We start from the raw sequence: 21,398 nt of genomic DNA on the forward strand, positions 1-21,398 counted from the left end.
GAAATAGGAGAGGAGAGGGGTTGTAATAAGGAAGTGAGAGAAAAGACAAATGCTGTTACTAGCTACTGCAATCTGGCCAAGCTACAGCTCGTCATCATTTTAAGTATCTACAATAGCTGCTGCTGAATGCTGAACTGCTTTGCATTTGCTATTGCTCCAGCCAAGCCAGAGCTGAAAGAAAAGCAAAATGTACAGATGGATACAAGTGGCAGAGGAGGCTTCCTAAATAAGGTTTATATTAACCTGTAGCTCAGGAGAAACACAGCACAGTGTTGTATTTTATATACACATAAAATATAAATTATAAAATGTAGAGGATAGAGCATAAAGGACATGATATAAGCTAACACACAAGAGTCTGCAGTATATAAATCTTAATTTACAGACTGAAAAAGCTAAGTTTTGGTGTCTACACATAAATATCTTCATGTAAAGTTAATGGAACTTGATTTAGCCAGCTAAATACGAACATGGACTGTTTGAGAAACTGTAGCGTAGCTGAGACGTTGCACAAAGATAACAGAGAGGACACAAGACCCAAAGACTTGTACCCTATTAGACCAGCATCTGAAGCTCACATAGGATACACAGTGGCATCCTAAAGCTATTCATTTCACTGTAAATACGAATACCAACTTTTGGCCATTGCACAGCTCTCCTCATGTCACTGCACTGACTGGCTTCTCACTGGCTGTATCAGGGGCTTTGACACCCGGCTCACATGGAGGCAGCTACATGGAGACACTTAAATTGAGGCATCCTAATCTACAATTTCACACATTCATGCCCAGAAAACTTGGTTTCAACACCTCAGTGTAGGTTTCTACTGATATTTGAGTGTCCTAAGAACACTCGGGCTAGCAGGCAGGAGCATCCCGCAGAGCTTGTGTTATACCTGCTAGTTCTGCCTAGATACCTTGAGTACTTACAGCATCTCAAACACTGGATTCCTGTGTTTAAATGACTGAGTTGAGCATAAAATATCATTACTATCTGGATTATTTAAACAGTGACCAATATTACAGTAGTATGTCATCTCAATCTTCTACTTCTCTCACAGTGGCACTGCAACTTGATGGAAATATATTATTTTTGTTGTTAGATGGAGATTGAAAGCTTGGCAAAGTAAGACTCACATCTTTCCTCTGTCTTTTGTTTCCTTTTAATCAGATACTTCTGAAGGAACAGAACCAACAAACAAGGCTGCAAACAAGGAATATGGGCAAATTTGGGTTGTCCAAATCCAGGCCTCACAGAACAGGGCAAATCTTACAGCAATCAACCTGGCACATTCTGCCTGGATCATAATTCTCTTCCTTCTAGATTTAGACTGATCTATTTTTTTTTTTCCCATACAAAGCACTACACAGAACTCCACTGAATTAAGAAAGTGAAGAACTACTGAGGAAAAGTGGAGCAATCCGAAGACTATGAAAAATCATAATCTGCTGATTATCATTATTTTGCCTACAGATGATCTGCAGAAAGTGGAACTTTTCTTTGCTCTGAACTGCTCAAGTTCATTCATTTCAGAGCACAATTTGTACATGCACCCGTAATATGGGTAATGCACACAACCCTCTGCTCAGGTGTTCCCATCTTTGGTGCACAACCCCTGGCTGTGCTCTAAAGGCAAGCCAGCCTCAGATCTGGGTGCATGTTTTGCCTGTAACTGCTTTGCTTTCCTTTAGAGGAAAGCCAAAGCACAGAGATAAGCAGGTTGCTTTAATGTATACCATGACCCATGGACACGGCTATGGTGGACAGTTTTTGATAGATGTTCACTGCAAAAAGTTGTTTGCCAAATGTTTAAAATACCTGTATATATTCATGGTATACATAAATAAAACATACAGTATTGCCTCTGTTGAGATGGGTTTATTTTTCAGAGATGCAAAAAGAGAATAAAAATTTGGAAAGCTTTTCTTGAGCTGCTCATGTATTCATACATAAAATAGGCATCACTAAATTATAGCACTAAATATAAACACCATGTGCCCTAAATTATAGCAATCTGCATGTTGATTGGATAAAAGGATACAGTTTTGTTAGGTCCAGGTAACTTGAATTGTTAGTATTTTTTTAACTTGTAATTAGTTAAGTGTCAAGGTGTTCTGCTATCAAGTATTTTAAAAGCTGTTTGTAAATAGAAAAGTTAGGTGTAAGAGTAGTCTATGATAAAATTGTGATAATAATTATATCAGTTATATAATCAGTAAAAATAATATTGTATTACTTCAAGACTGGTTCAGAAAGAAAAATGCAAAGCAAATACAACACGATATTAAAGCTTCTTTGAAGCCTTTCTAAGATGAAATCTTCTACGTGAATTGGCAACCTTGTTCTACCTTGTCAAGGTGATTATGAATATGAAAGGAGTAAGGAAACACTAATAAGGCATTACTCTGTGAGAATGCACTGAATACAGCATAATAACTTTGTAGAATATCAAAAGCATATCAGGTTTGCTTCTTCATACATTATGAAGCAAATCTATGGCTTTTTTTGCTATAGTTTTCATGCCTAACACAGTTAAAAAAAAAAAATGTGGGCAAACTGGACTTTCTCATCTCAGTCTAATCTTAGAGTCTAAAATAACCACTGCCTCATCAAAATTTAATATTGTTTAAACTCTATGCCATACTTTCCACCCATCAACAAAGTAGCAAGTAGTTTAAACATATATAACAGGACAGCTGTTTACCAGTGCACAGCAACTTCAGAAAGTGAAGGCAGGTAATTTTGTGCAATTCAGTCAAAAAGGAAAATTCCCAATGCACTAATATTTGTAATAGAAGTTTCCACATTGAAGAAAAAAAGCAAATATAGCATTTTACCCTTTTAAATGTACTAGAATATTTTTTGTTAAAACTTCAGATAAATTGCAGTCACCCTATCCATGTCCAAATTCCTTCACAGGCAGCATTGATTCAGTCTAGACCCAGGTATGGGAAAAACAGGCATAAAAACATGCCATGGAAGAAGCAATGGAAGAGCAACAAAGGCTGGCTGATACATCCACATGGTACAGTATGATGAAAAGAGAATCTGTCACCATCCCTGAGGGTATTTAAAAGACATGTACACGTGGTACTCAGGGATGTGGTTTAGTGGTGGCTTGGCAGTGCTGGGTTAATGACTGAATTGATGATCTTAGAGGTCTTTCCCAACCCAAATGATTCTGTGACACCCAAGCTAAAAATCTCTGCTCTTTAGCACTGTCAGAGCCATGATACTTCTGGATTCAGAGGTAGAAAAGTCTACTCTGAAGGTTTCTATCTTATAGCTCATTGTATAATGAAGACACTTACAGCTTCATTGTATCATGAAGTTTCTACTTAAGTCGAATAACCAGCACCAATTTCTGGCAACATCTGTAGCTCCTATGCTCTCTCTGTGGCAGCAACAAAAACCAGCCTCATTTACGAGCAGGAACTTGAAATATCTTAAGATGGTCTGACTGTAGGTCCATATTGATAGAACACTTTACACAGGAAGATTAACTTGGATCGATACATATTTGCATGGAAAATTTTCTCTTCCTATCATGTCAGTTAAGTGCTGTTTTTTTCAGGATGCAAAAGGGCACAGAAAGCTTGCACTACTTCAACTTTCATGGTGACTACTTTAGAACTTCTCAACAGGCCTGATCCCAAAACACATACAAGTCAGCAAACTGCTGTTGTTGCCCCAAAAGGCTTTTGACCAGCACCATATTTACTTGGGAGAATTAATACTGCCAAGTTGCTCTAATCCACTCCTGAGCAGCAAAGTATTGCAGAAACAGCCACTACATAAACAAAAGAGACAAAGCCTGCTGAAGCAAATATGCAAGGACTGATGGGCTCAGTGAAATTATCATGTCCTTCCAAAGAATCTTCACTCTAAATCTGTCTATGACATTTACTTAAAGTGTTACCTGTCATTTCCCTATTTCTAAAGGAGGAAAAGTACTTGCCCAAGGCTCTCTTAGGGAAAATTAAGGTTTTCAGGGCACTTTAAAAATTAAACCAGCTATATATGTTTGCCAAGCTATCCAGCTGGATTGTGGGCACACTGATTGAGAGAATTTTGGTTGCTGTGGACTGTGCATATATTCTCAGTTTCATTTTTGTTTCATTGGTTGCTTAATGAAATATGTGTCCATACATTACTAATGTAATCTATGAGATATATATATGTCTGCATAGGAAAAGTATGTTACTTTTATTTCAAGCTCAAAAGGTGGCTGCTTACAGGAAAGAGCAGATTCTAGGAATATAAGCATCGGTTCCTTTTTTTAATCACTATTTTTATTTTTCTCTTTTTATCCTAAGCCTTGCAGAGAGAAGCCAGTTTGCAGACTTATCCACTGAAGCCTAAAGGGGCTCCTTCAGTACCGCTGAGTATCTGATAAACAGATCTAGCTCTGTCTATAGACTGCTGGTATTACTGCTGGATGGACAAGAGACCAACTTGTCTTGGTCAGAAGAAGAGACTTCTATTGAATAGCTACAGATGCCACTCTTGTACAGAAGTTATATTCCAGCACTGAATATATGGAATTTTGTGAGACAGCACAGCTGCAGCACCGGTGTTATGTGGCACAGTTATGCATTTTTGTAGCACATAAGCAACTTACAAGGAGATAAACAGGGTCTGATATGACAACAGGACACACACCCAGCCCACAGTTGTAGCCACAGCTTTCTAGTACATCTAAAAAACACTCCACATTGTTTGCCTGCCATCTGCAGCTTTCACACCACTGTGCAAAGGATATTGGGGAACGTATCAAGAACTTAAAACACCATGATGCAAAGGGAGGTGTACATACAAGGTACTACAGCCAGTGAGCGGTTCTTCTGGACATTCTCCTCCTGCTGTGCAACAGCGCTGTCGTTGGGCTCAGCCTGGTAGGCACACAGAGCTTCCCACTCCTTCTCCAGACGATTCTTGTTTTTCAGGTGATCTTCCATGTAGGACTGGAATTAAAAGGATACTGCATTAAGCATTGACTTAGCTAGGCTGAAAGCTAAGCTAAAAGGATGTTTCTCAAAGCATGGGAATTCTGAGATTTGGGGGGAAAAAAGGCTGTTTTAAGGTTAATTTATTTACTTAAGAGAGTTAACTTCAAGCTTATTTGTGCTATAAAAAATGAGAACGATAAAATTCCTAACAGAAGAAATGCATGAAACCTCTGGTTACTGAGGTTTAGGAGAAAATTATTTCTTCTTCAGTACCTAGAAAACATAAGTCCAAATGTTTCTTTCATTAGGCAATGGAAAAGAAACAAAGTTCCATTGACAAAAATTACTAAAAACAACGACTCCTCTCAAAACAAAGGCTTTTACAACTAAAGTTCAAGTTCACATATGCACATCATAACAGTGATAAAGATGTTGAAAATAATGTAAAAATTGCCAGGCTGAACTGTCACAGCTCAAGGACTGGGTCATCAGAAACTCATCTTGCAGACAAACTGGCAAGGAGCGAGCCTTGAACTGAGGAGGTGTTGTTAATTAACATTAACATATGTTGTTAAAGATTGTACATTACATTCAGTTAACAGTACTAGGAAAAGCATCACCAAAGAAAACTGTCTGTGGCAAGAATGACGGCCCATCAAAGTATATTGGTGCAGGTCTTAAGCTTTTGCAGATCTCCCAAGGCTAGAGATCCAGTCCAAAAGTGGATCAGGAATTCAGTTCCTTTTTTTTTTGAGAAAAGTGAACCAAAACCCTTTTCCTTCACCCCATGGATCAGAAAATAAACCAAGTATGTAAGGAAAAGAAAGCAGAAAAGAGGAAGGGTGGGGGAACCCAGAAATCTTCCCCTCCCTTTAACACAAAATTAAGAAAGTGACCACCTGGTACTGTAAGCCTACTTACACAGCCTCATTACCTTGCAGAGCCTGCAATCTGCTCCTACAACAAGCAAGAGAACCATCTCACATTACACCCCTGTCCATATTTGTAAATTAGACTCCGTACTGCCTTTACTAGGTAGGTTGAAATTAACATTCTTAAACACATTTAAAAAGGGACAGACTGTTTAGGAGACAGGCTCAGGGCTGGGGTCAATAGCGAAGCTTCTGGCCCAAACATCAATCACAGCGGTTATTGCTGGAACCTTCACTAGTACAGCCCAATCTGTAGCAAACCTTGTCTAGAAAAAGCTCCCAGAAAGGATTCACTGTAAAGCATAAAAAGCACTTTAATTGCTTAGAAAACCTTTCCTGTAGACAATCTCTGTGATGTTGAATTGTTCTTCCTGAATGTGCTTTAAAGAAGAAAGGCTCTCATGCCCTCTTAACAGGTTTAACAGAAGGTGTAAAAAGCTTGCAGCTTGTCCTCTGCCAAACAGGAGCTCTGCAAAGCTGTTGTGCCACTGTGCTTCCCACCTGGCTGGCAGGGCAGGATACTGCTCCCTCTTGCAGCTTGAACAGTTTTTTGATGACAAAAGAGCACCTGACACACAGCTTTGTTTGGTGCAGGGCTTGTTGGGCGCCCGTGTCCTTACACAAGGTTTGTAAATCAAACCTGGTACTGAAAAACCAATTCAAGAAGTGACGCTTCCAGAAGGGATGTCTTTAAGGACATAGAAAGATATTGCATTAGAAGAAAGATTTCTAAAGAAGGTAAAAAATAGTGGAATTGGCCTAGATACAATCAAAACACCTACTGTGTGATTGCTTTTTTCTACAACGAAGGAAAATCACTGCAGTGGACAGAGCTGTGACCTGACGGACGCAGAGCTGGGAGAGCGCCGTGGCCCCGCTGTGTGTCAGGGTGTGGGTCAGGTAACATGTTCCCAGCATTAACTTGCAAGTTAACAGGAGGAAACCATCCTCAAATAGTTTGTTTGTCCTTGTCAAAAGGCTGTTGCTACTGGGGAAAGGAGGGAGGCTACAATCCTGTTCTTTTTCTCCTAGCAAATCTGTGCCTGGATATGTACACTGAACAACAACAACAAAAAAAAAAAAAAAAAAAAAAAAAAAAGAAAAAGATAATCCCTCCAGAGCAGAGACTTGCTGGTACATAAGAATTTTTATGAGGCAAAGCAAAAAAATAGCAAAATCTTCCAATACCACAGAGCCAAGACTGCTGGCTTCAGAGTAGCTGTTTAGCATGCAGCAGAGATCAGGCAGTCAAGGACCAGCCCGTAGCATCTTCCCATTTTAAACCACATTTTTATAATCTGATTCATTTTGACATGCCCATCACCAATGTCCCACAGACTTCAGGGACATTTTATGCAGATATACAGATCTGCCAACACTGAATCTCTCCAAAATACTGGTACGTCCACAAAGCTATAGGAAAGGGCCATGAACATTTGATTCCAAAGGCAGGGCTGAATGTAGTAAGGAGCTTTTTGTTGACTCCAACTTGCCTCTTTGAAGATTTCAAGGATTGTATTTTAAAAATAAATTTAATTTCCTTTTTAAATCATCAAATCTGACACAGTTAATGTTAAGTTTAGAGTTAAGGTAAATTGACTGCTTTTACTGCACATGAACTTTTAAATAACTCACTGCTCCTCAGAAGCTTTTACTTTCACCTTCATTTTTCAGATAATCTTGAGTGTAAAGATAAATGAATTTTCAAATGAAAACATTGAAATCTTTACTTTAACCAACCATTTTTTGTGTGGTTTCCATTCCTGGATCACGTGGATCAGATTCACAGGGCACTTCCTGACAGACCTTGTAGAGGGTTTGACTATTTGAATGCACCCATGGAAGGCTCTCCACAATATGAACGTCTGCTTTACACACATTTTTAAAAGCTACTGAGAAAGAAGCTGCTTTAAAACATTCAGGAGCCAGACAATTCCCTCAGTGTTAAGTAATCTTTCATTTACAGTCCTTCAGAGCCCCTATGCTCATCCCCATTTTGCTAAACAGAAGCTTAGTGATTTTGAAACACTCTCTTGGGAGCTGCTGGATGCATTAAATTGAGTGGAACTTCTGATATTTTAGAGATTGTACGTCTACTCAAATCCACTCCTTAATTAGGATGTTTTGATGAGACATTCTGCAGTGTTTGCCTGGTACAAAAGAAATTCATTACCAACATGTCAAACACGCACATGATTGTCCTTGTCCCAGAGCAGCAGGTAAAATAAATAGAGGTTGTCACCACTGTTATTGCAATGCTCCTCAAGCCTGCTGAAAAAAGCAGAGGTCTAGTTTCACCAGTATGTGCATGAGGCAAGTCCTGTAATCCCAAGTATATGCCATTATTCAAACAAACTCCATCTGCTTGCACAGGTCTTTTGATGCACCTTAAATTCCATTAATCCTATTTTCCTTCCACAGGGCCTCACCTGCAACGACAACTGGTAGCCCAGTTCATGCTTTCTCTTGTTTAGACAGAGGAGATACTCTTGCTACCAAACATGCTGTGGGGATAAGGAGGATGTGCTGACATTATGTGGACAGAGTGGATGTGCTATAAAATCTATTGTTACTGTAAGACATGCGAGTTGTAAGGCAAAAGAGGCGCTTTCAGCCAGAGGATGAGAAGCTGTCCCAGGGACAATGAATGGCCAAAAGAGATGGTGCCAGTGACACATATTAAGACAGATTCCATGTGCCTGCACACAGGCACAAAGACAGAGCACAGTAGCCTGGCTTGGCTATGGCAGAACATGGCTTTGTTAGAGCTTCAAATCACTTCAGGTTTGTTGTTGTTGGTGGTTTTTTTATTCTTTTTGTTTTTCAGAAGGGGTGTCCAATCCATGCTCTATGACTAAATAAGGTTAAAAATATAACCATTAAATTCTAATTGACTGGTCAATCTCTAAATCATAGAACTATGGAATAATTTATCTTGGAAAAGTTTCTCAGATCATTGAGTCCAACTGGTAACGCAGCACTGCCAAGTCCACCACTAAGCCATGTTCCTCAGTACCAAATCTATATGTCTTTTAAATAACTCCAGAGATGGTGGTGACTCCATCACTGCCCTGGGCAGCCTGTTCCAGTGCCTGACAGCCCTTTCAGCGAAGAAATTTTCCCTAATACCCAATCTAAACCTCCCCTGGCACAACTTGAGGTCATTCCCTCTTCTCCTATCACTTGTTACTGGGGTGAAGAGACAAAATACTTTCTTCAGAGATAATATGGTTTGCATCTGTCACAATATTTGTTTTAAAAATGCCTATTTTATTAGCTGATGTTCAGTTACCACAATTATTTTTGACAACATACTTCCAATATGGTACTTGAGTAGAAACCCTTTTCATGACTGAGGATGCATCTTTCGGTGAAAAGATGTGCAGCTCTCAAATCGACAGACCTTGACAGGTCTAATTGAATTTCAAATGTCAGCTGAAGACATGGATGTAAAATTATCTTAATCCTTGTGAACAGTGACCGCTCAAACCCACAGTGTTCACCCAACAGTGTGGGAGCCACTGCTTTCAAACTGCTGCTGCTTTTGCCAGGGATGCAGAGGCCCAGGCAGTGCTGTCATGCTTCCCTGGGTTCCTCAGAAGGAATGTGCAGAGGAGAGAATTTGTCTTTGCCATCATATAGCAAATTGTGCAGTAAAAGACTGTACTTGAAAAAGTTTGTTTTGTATTCTCTCCAGTTAATTTAAGCAACGGCTTTTTTCGCTTTTTTTCCTTGCAGACTCATGGGTTGCATCGTTCTGGCCCAGGATGCCCTAGAATTCTTGCTCCTCTGTTTCAACTTCTTTGTGTTCTTTAGTACACATTGCATTGACTACATATAAGAGGAACACTTTTCTGCATAAACCCAATTTGCTTTCAACACCACATATGGTTTTGTCCTTCCTTCCTTTTTCTGGCTTAATACCTTATCATTAGTGGCTTCACAGTAAATTTCTCTGTTCCCACTCATATTACTCACAGAGCTATAGAATTCAGAGACAGAAGAAGCCTATCTGATTACCTGCTTCCAGGCCTTCAAATAATGTCATTTCTTGTACTACACTAGAATCTTTCTAACATTTGGCTGCTCTGTATCTAAAGCAGAAGCCTAAAGCACAGCTCATTATTACTTCTTGGGACTCCAACTGTTCTGAACTACACACTGTATACCTGGAAATATACAAATATTTTCAATAAGGAATACTAGTTCTCATTTGAGATGGTTTCTTCAGAGATGTCAACAATATTGCTTTTCTATTTCAAACTTAATTTGTTACTCATTTTCACCAAGCCATTTATTTTAACTTTAGTCTGCTTGCTCATAATATTGCTGTTCTCCATAATTCCTGCTTGTATATATTCCAGTGTCTTCACAGATCATGAATTAATGGATCTATGCAAATTATAGATATGTCTTCTTGCAACTCTTCAAAGATAATTTATTTGTTGCATGTGTTTTCAGGTTTAACATTTTCAGACTTTTGAATTAATCCTCTGTTATCACATCTGTGCAGAACTTTAGACTGTGATAAAAGCCATTGTCACTTGCACTCACTTCTACATCATTATTTAAAAAGTTAAATATAACTGGATCTAAGAGCAATTCCTATACTCTGCCAGACACTCCTAGACATAGCTTTCGATCATTACTTTTTGTATATCACCCTTTTGCTCCATTTCAATCCACATAATTATCCTCTAAAAAATTGACAGTAATTTTTCAATTAACTATTCATGAGACAGTGTCAAGACTTTATTAAAATCTTTATGTATTACATCTGTTGTTTTCACTTCACCTACTTGGTTTTGTAGTTTTACTTAAAAGCAATCAGGTTTGTCCAGGCAAGATTTGCTCTTTATAAAATTATGCATATTCTTACTCATTGTTTAGCTATCCAATGGAAAGGGTGAAAGAGATTAGCAGACACACAAAGGAAGGACTCCAGCCTTCCCCATCCTCTTAAATGACACCCGTACATCTTTTTTCCTTTTATGCCCTTGAAAAATCTCTCTCCAGATAATCAGCAACTCCTTTTTCAATATGTGCTCCATTATTTTCTAGGGCTGGAGTCTGGACTTGGGGAATAGCAACAGAAAGGTTCATTTCTCTTCTATTTTCCTTCTCCCCACTCCTCTTTTATAAAATGATCACTTTATTCTTCTATTTTGGTGCACCCAAACTTGTCCAGACCTGATCAGATAAAGCTCCCTGAGATCAGTGTCACTATTAGAACCTTGAGCCATATTCAGATCCCGCAGAGCATCATAATGTTTTTTCCACATTTTCTAAGCATTTCTCACTTCCCAGCATGGTTTCATAGTAACACTGAAGTTACTTTGGAGTCTTGTTTGCAGAAGATCTGACTTTGTCCCTGAGCTGCCCTGGTGTTCTTGCACAGACAGAAGGCTGGGAGTTCACCACACGTGTTTGCATGAAGAGACTTTCAGTGGTGCTGAAACATGGGAGCAGAGCCAAACTATGCCCATGCTTTCCTGCCTTTCTTCCTAGCAAAGCAAACCTTAAATAAATAGAGGATGCACTATCTCAGCCAATTTCAGTCTTTCCATCGACTAGCATGTTAAGAACATCAGTTTTCTCCAATAGTTGTTCCATGGAAGCCCCACAGTTGTTTCTGATGTTCTAATCCAACCAACCCACAATAATGCAGAGCCTGTAAATCTTACCAAGAAAGCTCCATCTCTGAAGCATCAATCCATAACTGTCAGAAACACGAGCTTTAGTCTAGAATATCAAGTTTTCAATATTAACTGCAAAGAAATGTGACTTTATTGGGGTAGTTATATTTGGCTTATATAGACATATAAAATGAAAAATTCTGTTGTGGTAGCTCATTGTCAGTATCTCACAGAACTTGTATCTGGAAGAAATCTCAGTGAATTACTATCTGGCTATAAAATCTCACATGCTTTCAATCCTGGGGAGTGTTCTGCATCCACTGCTTTACTGCAACCAGGATTTCATCACCTGGTTAGTCAGTCATTTCAGGCTGAAGGCTCCTTTCTTTTTTCTGTCGTGTCCTGTGCCATCTCAGATCTCCTGCTTACAATAACCACAAATGAAAAAAAATATAGGAAATAAAAAAGTGGGAATTTGTATTTTCTCTTTGTAAAAGACCCTGAGAAATTATTTTTCCTCCTCCATGTTTGCAGCCATATTACTACCATGATATGTTTTGATTTAATATTTCTCATATTCCTCAGAACATGATTACACCAGTGAAAAAAATATTTTTGAGGCTTTTCAGTTATGTACTGAAAAATACCATGGAGCTCTACTTGTAATTTGGCATAAAACACTACTAATATCATACATAATATGGTAGGTGATGAAGGAAAACTAAAAAAAAACACAGAGGGAGGCATTTCACTGACAAAGCAACTATTCAGTATGGTTGAGAATAATATCCCTAGATTGCTTCAAATAGGTTGCATTATTAGGAAATAATTTAAATTCCATGGTGATACCAGCCAACAATAAAAATGACATTCCATAGTTTCAGTTTCATATTTTTAGATGTAAAGCTCATTGTAAACACCTAAACGTGGTCTTAGAGAGCAGTTGTGCTTTCAGCATGCCATCTAAAATAATGTTAAATTACTGTTCCTGGTTTGCTAGAGAAGTATCACCTTTGCACAAGGAGTGCAAGACATTATCTACCAGACTGGACCAGTGAACAACTTTTGCAAGAATGGCTGTAATTCACAAGTATATTAGATGGCCACCTATCTTCTGTTTACCTAAATTAATATAGCCTTGATGCAGTGTATATCACCATCTCTCCCTCTCTTAATGCTCTGATAATAGAGTTTTGTAACCTGTAAAAGGATTACTTCAATCCAATCAGCAGGTGCTGGGATCAGTGTGTGTCACACAAACACTTGCTAATCCCTTTTCTTACAGCTCCCAGCTGCCAAAGGTGTTCAATGAAATCCCAATGAAATGGATGGATACAACCTGGTGTGGACTGACACAGGTTGTCATCTCTGGAGGAAATCTTGGAAAATACAAGTGATGTTAAGCATTGCTTAAAACTGAATGGTGCAGGCAAGTATACTTTTAAAAAGAAATTCAGCTAAGAAGTTAAACATTAAAAAAATGGAATGCTTAATTATGAAGTATTTACTCTACCTGGCTCTCTAAATATAGCAGAAGATAAAGAAATTCATTCTACAAGGAATCCCTTCTCAAGGAATATCAGCTACTTAATGGTGTCTTCTAGGTCTTAAAATAAAACCACCCTCATCTCCTCCTCCTTACCCCCTTTCTTGAAATCTAAATTATGCCTATGAAGTTTCACCCCTGCAATTACTTTGCTTTAAATAAACCTCAACAAAAAAGAGAAGATGATTGCCATAAAAGGAATATAATTTTCTCCCTTACAATCCCTGTATTTCTATAGCACGTTCTTGTCCAACTGTCAGAAAGTGCTCACATTACTTCTGCAGGGGAGGCAAGTATCACTGCTGCTTCACAGATGGGGGATGAAAGGGCAGAAACACCAAAATGAATTTCCCAGGGTCACAGAATATGCTCCTAAAACACTAATTTTTGCAGAAATATTCTTGACAGATGTTTTTTTCTTACCCCATGATCATGTTTATAGAGATGGCTAAAGGTCAGGCAACATTAATGAATCCATATCTGATAACATTTTTGTAATCACAAGTATACCAAATATTCTGAATGTGATGGAATTAGTACAGGTTTTTGGTTGGGGGTTTTGTTTAGAAGTACATGGTTTAAGTGGCTGGTGAGTAGATGAATTTATGCACATGTTGAATGCTGTTTATATGAATACATGCTAAGGTAAATAATATATATGTAAAAGGTGAATTATCCAGAATCAGTTACTAAAATTTCTGTACTTCTTATAGTAGATTTCACTACAGAAATCTTAAATAATAAACAGCCTTTAAAAGAAGACTATTCAAAAATTAAGGTCTAAACCTCTTAGCCAAATACTGTTATTTCACAGCACGGGATATGTTGTGACATTTCTTAAAGCCAAAAATAAATCCAAAACAAGGAAAGACTCAGCCCAAACCTCCCCATTAAAGACAGCTCTGCAGTACAGGAACTGGTGCCAAGGAGAGTGTCAGCTGAATTCGTCAGCTGAGACATTTTGGGAAGCATTTCTGGTAGCTTTGCTAAAATGTAAAAGCACAAGCTACACAGTTGAATAAAAACTAGCTGGAAAACTGAACAAAAATATACATATCAAGTCCTTTGACTCTTTTTGATAAATATTGACACCCAACACCATTCTCACAGGAAACTGCTATTTTCTTCTAACACAATCAATTTTTCAGATGATCCTTTCTCGCTTCATTTTCTTACTAATGTTTTGAACACCATACCACAATCCAAGACATATCTATGATTCATTTATATGTCTGTTGTGTGTCTGAAATGAAAACTTAAAAAATATATTACTGCACACTAATTACCTGGCTGAAAACACAAAACCAAATTTCCTGGCTTCTTCTTCTCGTAGCCCTGCTAACTCAATTAAGCATCTAAATTTGGGTTCTCTGTTGGGTACTGTATTTTCAAATTTAAATTTTAATGAATTAAAGTCTGTGTTTCTTTTCAGAGCGCTTGTATAGTCATCTTCATTTACTATATATATATGAATTACCAAGAGATAAATAAAGAATTCTGAAAATGTCATGTTTAAAAATAATCTTCTCTTCAAGTGTAGTCAAGTTCTTCAGAGGTAATGAAACCAGTAAAACCCAAGCAACCATGACCAAGTATATCCAAATGATACAGAACATGATGTGATTTATAGATAGTCTGGAAAAATAAGACTGTGTTAAACACTGGCCATCTTGAGGGCAGAAAGGAAAATATTACTTTTACAGACATAATACCCCTACTAGAGCAAAGGGATAAGTACTTACTTACTGCTACTCTTAAACCTGTGAATAAAAGTGAAAAGGTGCTTCTCCAGGAAAAAAATAATAACTCATAAAGGAAAACCCCTCTGCTTTTCAGTGTGGGTTTGGGGTTTTTTTGGGTGGTGAGGCAAGGTAAGATATCAAATTGATAGAGTTTGTGCCTAAACACACAAGAGGTTGTAGAAAATTGAGAACATGCAATATGAAATCCAAGAAGTCTTGCAACTCATGCTATACCCACAGCCCACAGGCAGACTACGCATATAAGAACAAGTGACCACATGGTCACCTCTGAGAAAAAGCAGGGAAAGAACAGACTGGATAATCAGCCTTTTCCTTAGAAAACTCCTGTAACAGAGACAGGACACTTCAAACTCCACAAACACCTTCAATGATCAAATCCTTGCTCTCAGGACCATTTTGGAACCATGTCCACTACCTAGGAAGTTCCATGTTTGCACACAGCAAACCACAGAGAAGCAACCAGTTAGTGAACTGCCAGTTCCGTGGATGCAGAGCAAACTCAGTGCAATAGTAAAAACCAAGAGCTTGACTATAAAAGACAGCTCAGAAAGCAGGTTGGATGAAACATTGGTTTTTTGATGGTTAGACTTGATATTCGAGGTCTCTTCCAACCTAAATGATTTTATGATTCTGTGACAGTAAGCCATGAAGAAACTCTTTTTTCACAGAAGCCCTTCCAGGACTTAAAAGAGCCTGCGGGAGAAGACACTTCTGCCCTACGCCTTCCATGTCACACTCACAGCCACGTTGAAACAACATGCAGTAGGAGAATAAGCAACATTGGCTGTGAGAAAGATGCAGCTGGCATCTACCCAGCTCCCAAATCTAGAGGAAGTGTCCCATTTTTCAGGTAACCTTTTATCTATGCACCATGGGATTTTCAACTGAGGCTGGCCTAGCTCAGAGATTCTCAAATATTTTTCTCATGAAAGCATTCAAAAGGGATTGTGAAGTGATGGTAGAAAAGCTTTAGAAGTGCATAAGCTGAAGACATTCTGCCTGCTCCTGGGACTCTTGGGTTTCCATGGAAGCCATTAAAGGTTAACACTTTAAAGAAGTTTGAGGAACACTGGTCTAATCCACAGATGAAAATATTTGAAGTGACAGAGGGCAAAATAAGAACAAGGAAAAAACAATGTGAAAGAGGACAGAAGAAGAAGAAGCCAAGAACAGACTGTAGAGGTCAACAAAGAAGTGAAATGATGAAAGAAGACACTATACTGCAAAGGAAGAAAGTCAGAAAAACAAAAACTGGAACATGGCTAAATAAGAAAATGCTATGGGAAGAAGTCAATTTTGGTCATAGCTGATAACTCTCAACATTTCCTTGCATGCTGTTTCTTTCCCTTGGAACCCTTTCCTTCAAATGCTGAACAAGGAGAATACATTGAGGGAGTGAGAGTAGTAGCTTTGTGTAGACAGTAAAAGTACAGCTGACTGTTAAACAGAAAGAAAAAGAACCTAAAATTTGGTGCATGTGCATGATTGCTAAGGATTTAGCAGATTGGGCATATATTCTTGAAGAAAACTTTTATCAGTTCAGAAGAGACTCAAAAAATGTGTGGAAGGCACCCTTTTCCATCACAGAGGTTATTTACTATAGACTGCACATCCTCAGTTTGGTTTTCACAAGTTTTTCCAATATGTATTTAATATCTTTCAGTCAGCTCTCCAAATATGGAATATTTTGCTCTTAGATAATGAGGTGAAAACCAAACTCACAGAATGAAATCTGGCAAATCCAAGTCCAGAATTCCTTTATACTTTCATGTCTTAAAAAAGAGTAATGAGTGACAAAAAAGGGCAAAAATATTACCCTTCAATACAATCCTTTTTCTGTTAAAGCCAACATGATGAGTTGTGAGAGCACAGCACTGGGACACCAGTGAATGGGGGTCTACTTCTGGCTCTGTTTCCAACCTTAAGGTTTGTCTTGGTCAAGATGCTTCCCTGTCTGTGCCTGAGTTTCCTGGACTAAAAAGACAGGATAATGATATCAACCTTTAAAAAGAGCTTTGAATCCACTGATCAAAAGTAGTGTATAAGCATTGGCCTATTATTATTTTGGTTACTGAAGTGAGTTGAAAGGATACTGGTGACTTTAATCAAAATTTCTTTTATCAGGCCCCAGAATCCTACCTGAAGGACAAAGTTTCTCAAAATTCAGTTGTAAGGACACCATATGGTAAGTTGAAGGCTGGTGCATACCTTCAGATACCACAGAGTTTTCCAGACTACAACAGATCTACAAATGACACAAAAGTAATTTCTGGACTTCCAGAAGAAATAGTGTACTAGGCACCATTAGTAAATTTACTATAGCAACTAGACACTATCATGATGTTTTTAATTAAACTGGTCTAATGCAAACAAAGACACCAAAAGGTGAAAGGAGGCAATGAGGAATGAAGAAAGCACTTTTCTCAGGCAGGTATTACACACACACAACCAGCAGAAGGACACCCCTCTGCTGGGAGCCAGCACTGCCCTGGGCACCTTAGGTTGCTGTGGTTAATAAACCCAATGTTTCCAGGTGCCTTCCCCAGCAGCAGATAAAGCAGTAGATAAATAGCTGCATCAGAAATACTCCTTCACTTAGAAAGCCTTGGGTTTGGGTTCTGCATTAGCTCCATCCTTGAAAAATTCCATCTCTTAAGTCCACCCCAGCCTACCACACTGGCATGGTGACTGTCTCTTATTGTCATGGTCTACATAGTTTGTTATGATTCTTACAGATTAAGAAGAACCCCTGATGCCTTTGACCTAACACATAATTATAATACATACAAAACATGATTTATGATGAAAGTGCTTCTCTGGGTATCATTACTGCATGCTATTTACCAACTGCTATGCTTAAGCTGAAGTTCTTTTGGTATTGTCTGATGCAAGAAGTGAATGTACACTCTAGGACACTTCCTGCTCCAATAGCACTCCATCTGCAAGACTGTTCCAAGGAACATTGTAGGACTACAGATAAAAGGTCAGTTCTGTAACCTGCAGTTTTCGGAGTGAGCCCAGTGAAGTTCCATGTGGTCCACACAGAGGTAAAGCTTGGAGTAATCTCATGGTAGAGCAGGTACATGAGGGTTTGTTGTGTTGATGGTACTTCTATACATAGTCCACTCATGCAAATAATGTCTTAAAGCATTTAAATGATCTCTATCTATTCCACTGGTAAAATTTGTCACTGGCAAAGACATGTGACATCTTTTCCATTAGCTTTTTTCTGTAATGTGACACAGGCAAATGAAAAAGGTTCTTTAACATACATCTCCTTCAGTACTGATGTGGCTGAGACCACCGCAAATTAAATTTTATAAATTATCACTGCTGTGCTTTTCGCCATTTATGTCACTATATATTCACAATTTCCTCATCCCAAGGAGCACAAATAGCCTTGTCAGCTTCATTTGTACACTCCTGTAAGAGACAAAAATTGCAAATATTGCAACGAAAGGTTTTAAAATTTAAAATGCCAAACAGTTTTTCATTAAAGCAGAGAAGTTGTATATATTATATCTCTGCTCCAAAATATTTATCTATACCTATAGAGGACACCATTGCTCTACATGGTATTTGTACACAAGCATGCATGTGGGTATAAAGCACCCACCACTGAACAGTCATGTCAAGGCACATGATCCTAATAAAAATATACAAAACCCGAAAATATACTGATATTTAAAGGAATAAGAAGGCCTAAATAAACATGAAGTAACACTGTGTCATAAAAATATCATCAAGATCTAGGGCCTGATTCTGCGTGGGCTCCCACCCGCTAATCACTTGTCTGCAGACACAGCCGTGGGTGCAATTTCAGCTCTCAGATTTTCCTGCTGTAGCTTTTTTCCCCTTGTTATCTCAGTAGACATCTTCACTTTGGTGAGATGGATATTGAACTACCATCCTGCTACACGTTCTAGGAATATGCACACAGCAAGCAGCTCGGCATCAGCTCACACATGAACAGCCTTAGCTCCCATAAAATATTCATTCATTTAAAAAATATTTGCACCCTGCTGTCAAACTTAGACAAATTCATACTGAGCCTCAGAAAATAGCTGTTTTAATGGTAAATGATGTTCCAGAAACCTCTTTCAGGCTAAACACTCTCGTCAAAATTATTTTAATAAGAAAGATTAACAATTTCAACATTAGCTGCTAATCCCCTTTCATTTGAAACTGTGCTGATAAAATTCTTTGCTTGTCATTCAAATAGTAAGTAATAATTATAGATTTGGGGCCTCCATCTCTTGCTTCATTAATAGTAAATTGCATGGAAGTCTGAAGCATAAAGTCAGCTTTGATACATCTCAAAATGCAATTTCCATAGCTTTCCTTAGCTATGTACAATTAATTACAGAGTTAATAAGGGGAATATGTTAATGAAAGGGAAATTATTCACTCAGACCACCTGGTCTTATCAAATTTCTTTAATATGTTTCCTTCTTTCTGTGAATTTGCATGACAGCAAGAACACAAATCATGGTGTGCGTTGTGCCTTTAGTGTTTTTATTTGCAACCAGCTAAAGTCCACTTAAATTAAATACAGAAAGAATGAAAGAAGTAGTCAGTAGTACACAACTGACTGCACTTGTTTTCTCGAGTTTAGTACCTTTTTAATTTTAAAATAAAACTGCTTAAACGGCTTTATAATTACTAGACTCTCTTCAGTGCTGAAGTACAAATATAATGCAACCAAAGAGGAGACATTGTCACCTTTTATTTTCTTTAAAGAAATGTGCTGCATGTGCACATATTTAATAAAAGATGTACAGAAACGTGCTTCAATTCACTGCACTCTGACAGCTACTAGAACTTAGTTGCTATGTGCAGTAGGGTTTTTGGATGTTCATGGGAATATTCTAGTTGGTACAAACAGCCCAGTCAGAAAGTGGTGAACCTTCACATAAATCATCTTAAAAATAACACAGTTGTGATACATAGTCGGAGAAATATATTTTACAGATGGGTCAAATTCAGAAACCAACCATCTTCAACAAACCTTAATGGATTTACTACTGACCAGACACAGGACAAAAACATTTTAGGACCGGGACACCAGCCCTCTTAGTCATTCCAGAAAGAAAAAGACCAGCGAATAATTCCTAGAGCAATGGCAGGTCATGCTTGGAGGAGGTGATGCTTGTGAGCAGTTTATCACCCCTCCCTTCTATTCTCAGTTCAATGCAAAGGTCCAACACACAGCCAGCAACAAGGGGGAACTCATAATTCTCCCTTGCTATGAATAGGGTTTTCTTGGCCAGCTTGGCAACCTAAAGCAGCATTAGCTCATGAGTTTAGGAAAAGAGGATAAGAGAGACATGACAGCATTGAGGGAGAGCTGCCAACTAGAAAAAAAGTAAGATATTACTCTGGTCTGAAACAAAAGGACAGTTACATAAAGGAGACAAACTCATAGTAAAGTTATGTCTTTTATAAAGACATACTGGGGTAGGGATGTAATATTTCAGGGTAGAATACTTTACCTGGTTTTGACCAAAAAAGTAAAACAGTCCTCTTTCATTGAACAGCAAATACTATGTCATCCACAAGCAAACTTCACAGATTATTTTAATGTTTATCTCCTCATTTAAAAATGTTTCCACAGCTGCGTCGTGGGTGCACATGCAAAATTTTATCACCACAGGAGCATTTTGTCTGTGTCCTACACATCAAATTTTCCAAATACCACCGAAATTCTGTTACCTTACTCAGAAGACACTGCCAAATTATGGTCTAATCTCAGAAGGAGTTGCAAAAAGCAAAGTATAAGTTTTTTTAAATCTTGCCCTGAAGATGAGCATAACCAGACTTTTTTGAATCAGCAGTGGGATTGAACTGTCTTCATTACAAATAACCAGACCATGTCCAGTAACTTCTGCTGGCATGGCCCACACAAAGAGAAAGAGCTCTCCAAAATACTGATGGAGATGTCCTGGGCATCCTAAACTGCAACTGGCACAGCAGTGCAAAAACACAATACCAATATTATGTCTCTTCTTTAGAAGTATCATGAAGCAAGTCCTGGTTTCACCCTGAACTCTTACATGTTTTGAGAATCTCTGGAGCTGTAGTCCCATTTACCACACGTCACTGGATCTTAGCAGTGCACCATGTCTAGCAACCCATGTGAGTCATTTCTTTACCCCACAGTGAGTCAAAACTCACCACCTTCTCATATCTGAACTCTGCCACCAGCTCAGAAATACTCTGTAACATATATAATCATCTTGGGTCTCCTGCCTGAGAAGTCTTCCTGAACCACACTTTCTCATATCGTTCTCCTTGTAAACAGGCATTTCCATCTGTTAGATCCAAAATATGATTAACTGCTGTATCTCCTACAAAGAGTTATCAAGGATTTAATGCATGATGTGAGCATGCACAGTGGAACAAGTACAGCAAGAGCACTTCATCACTGAGGATGCATTTGGAGCCAAAAGACAAGATCTCCTGGATGAATGTCCATCTTCACGAGACTCTCGTGAAGTTCATGAGACTCTCAGAAGCAGCAGAGTATCCAGTACCATTCCTTGCCTTCAACCTGAAGTATCAAAACTCAGATC

The 21,398-nt window shown here is 38.4% G+C and overlaps 1 protein-coding gene across 2 annotated transcripts in view; it reads right to left on the bottom strand.

The window, feature by feature from the left end:
• Positions 1-21,398, bottom strand: part of PTPRN2 (protein tyrosine phosphatase receptor type N2) — a 653,490-nt gene that overhangs the window by 57,376 nt on the left and 574,716 nt on the right. For both annotated transcript variants that reach the window (XM_048327270.1, XM_048327179.1), the window contains one exon: positions 4,817-4,964. In XM_048327270.1, the coding sequence (XP_048183227.1) occupies positions 4,817-4,964 (148 nt within the window). The remainder of the gene's footprint in view (positions 1-4,816; positions 4,965-21,398) is intronic.

This window comes from Corvus hawaiiensis, chromosome 1 (assembly GCF_020740725.1).
Source record: "Corvus hawaiiensis isolate bCorHaw1 chromosome 1, bCorHaw1.pri.cur, whole genome shotgun sequence".
Lineage (NCBI taxonomy): Eukaryota > Metazoa > Chordata > Aves > Passeriformes > Corvidae > Corvus > Corvus hawaiiensis.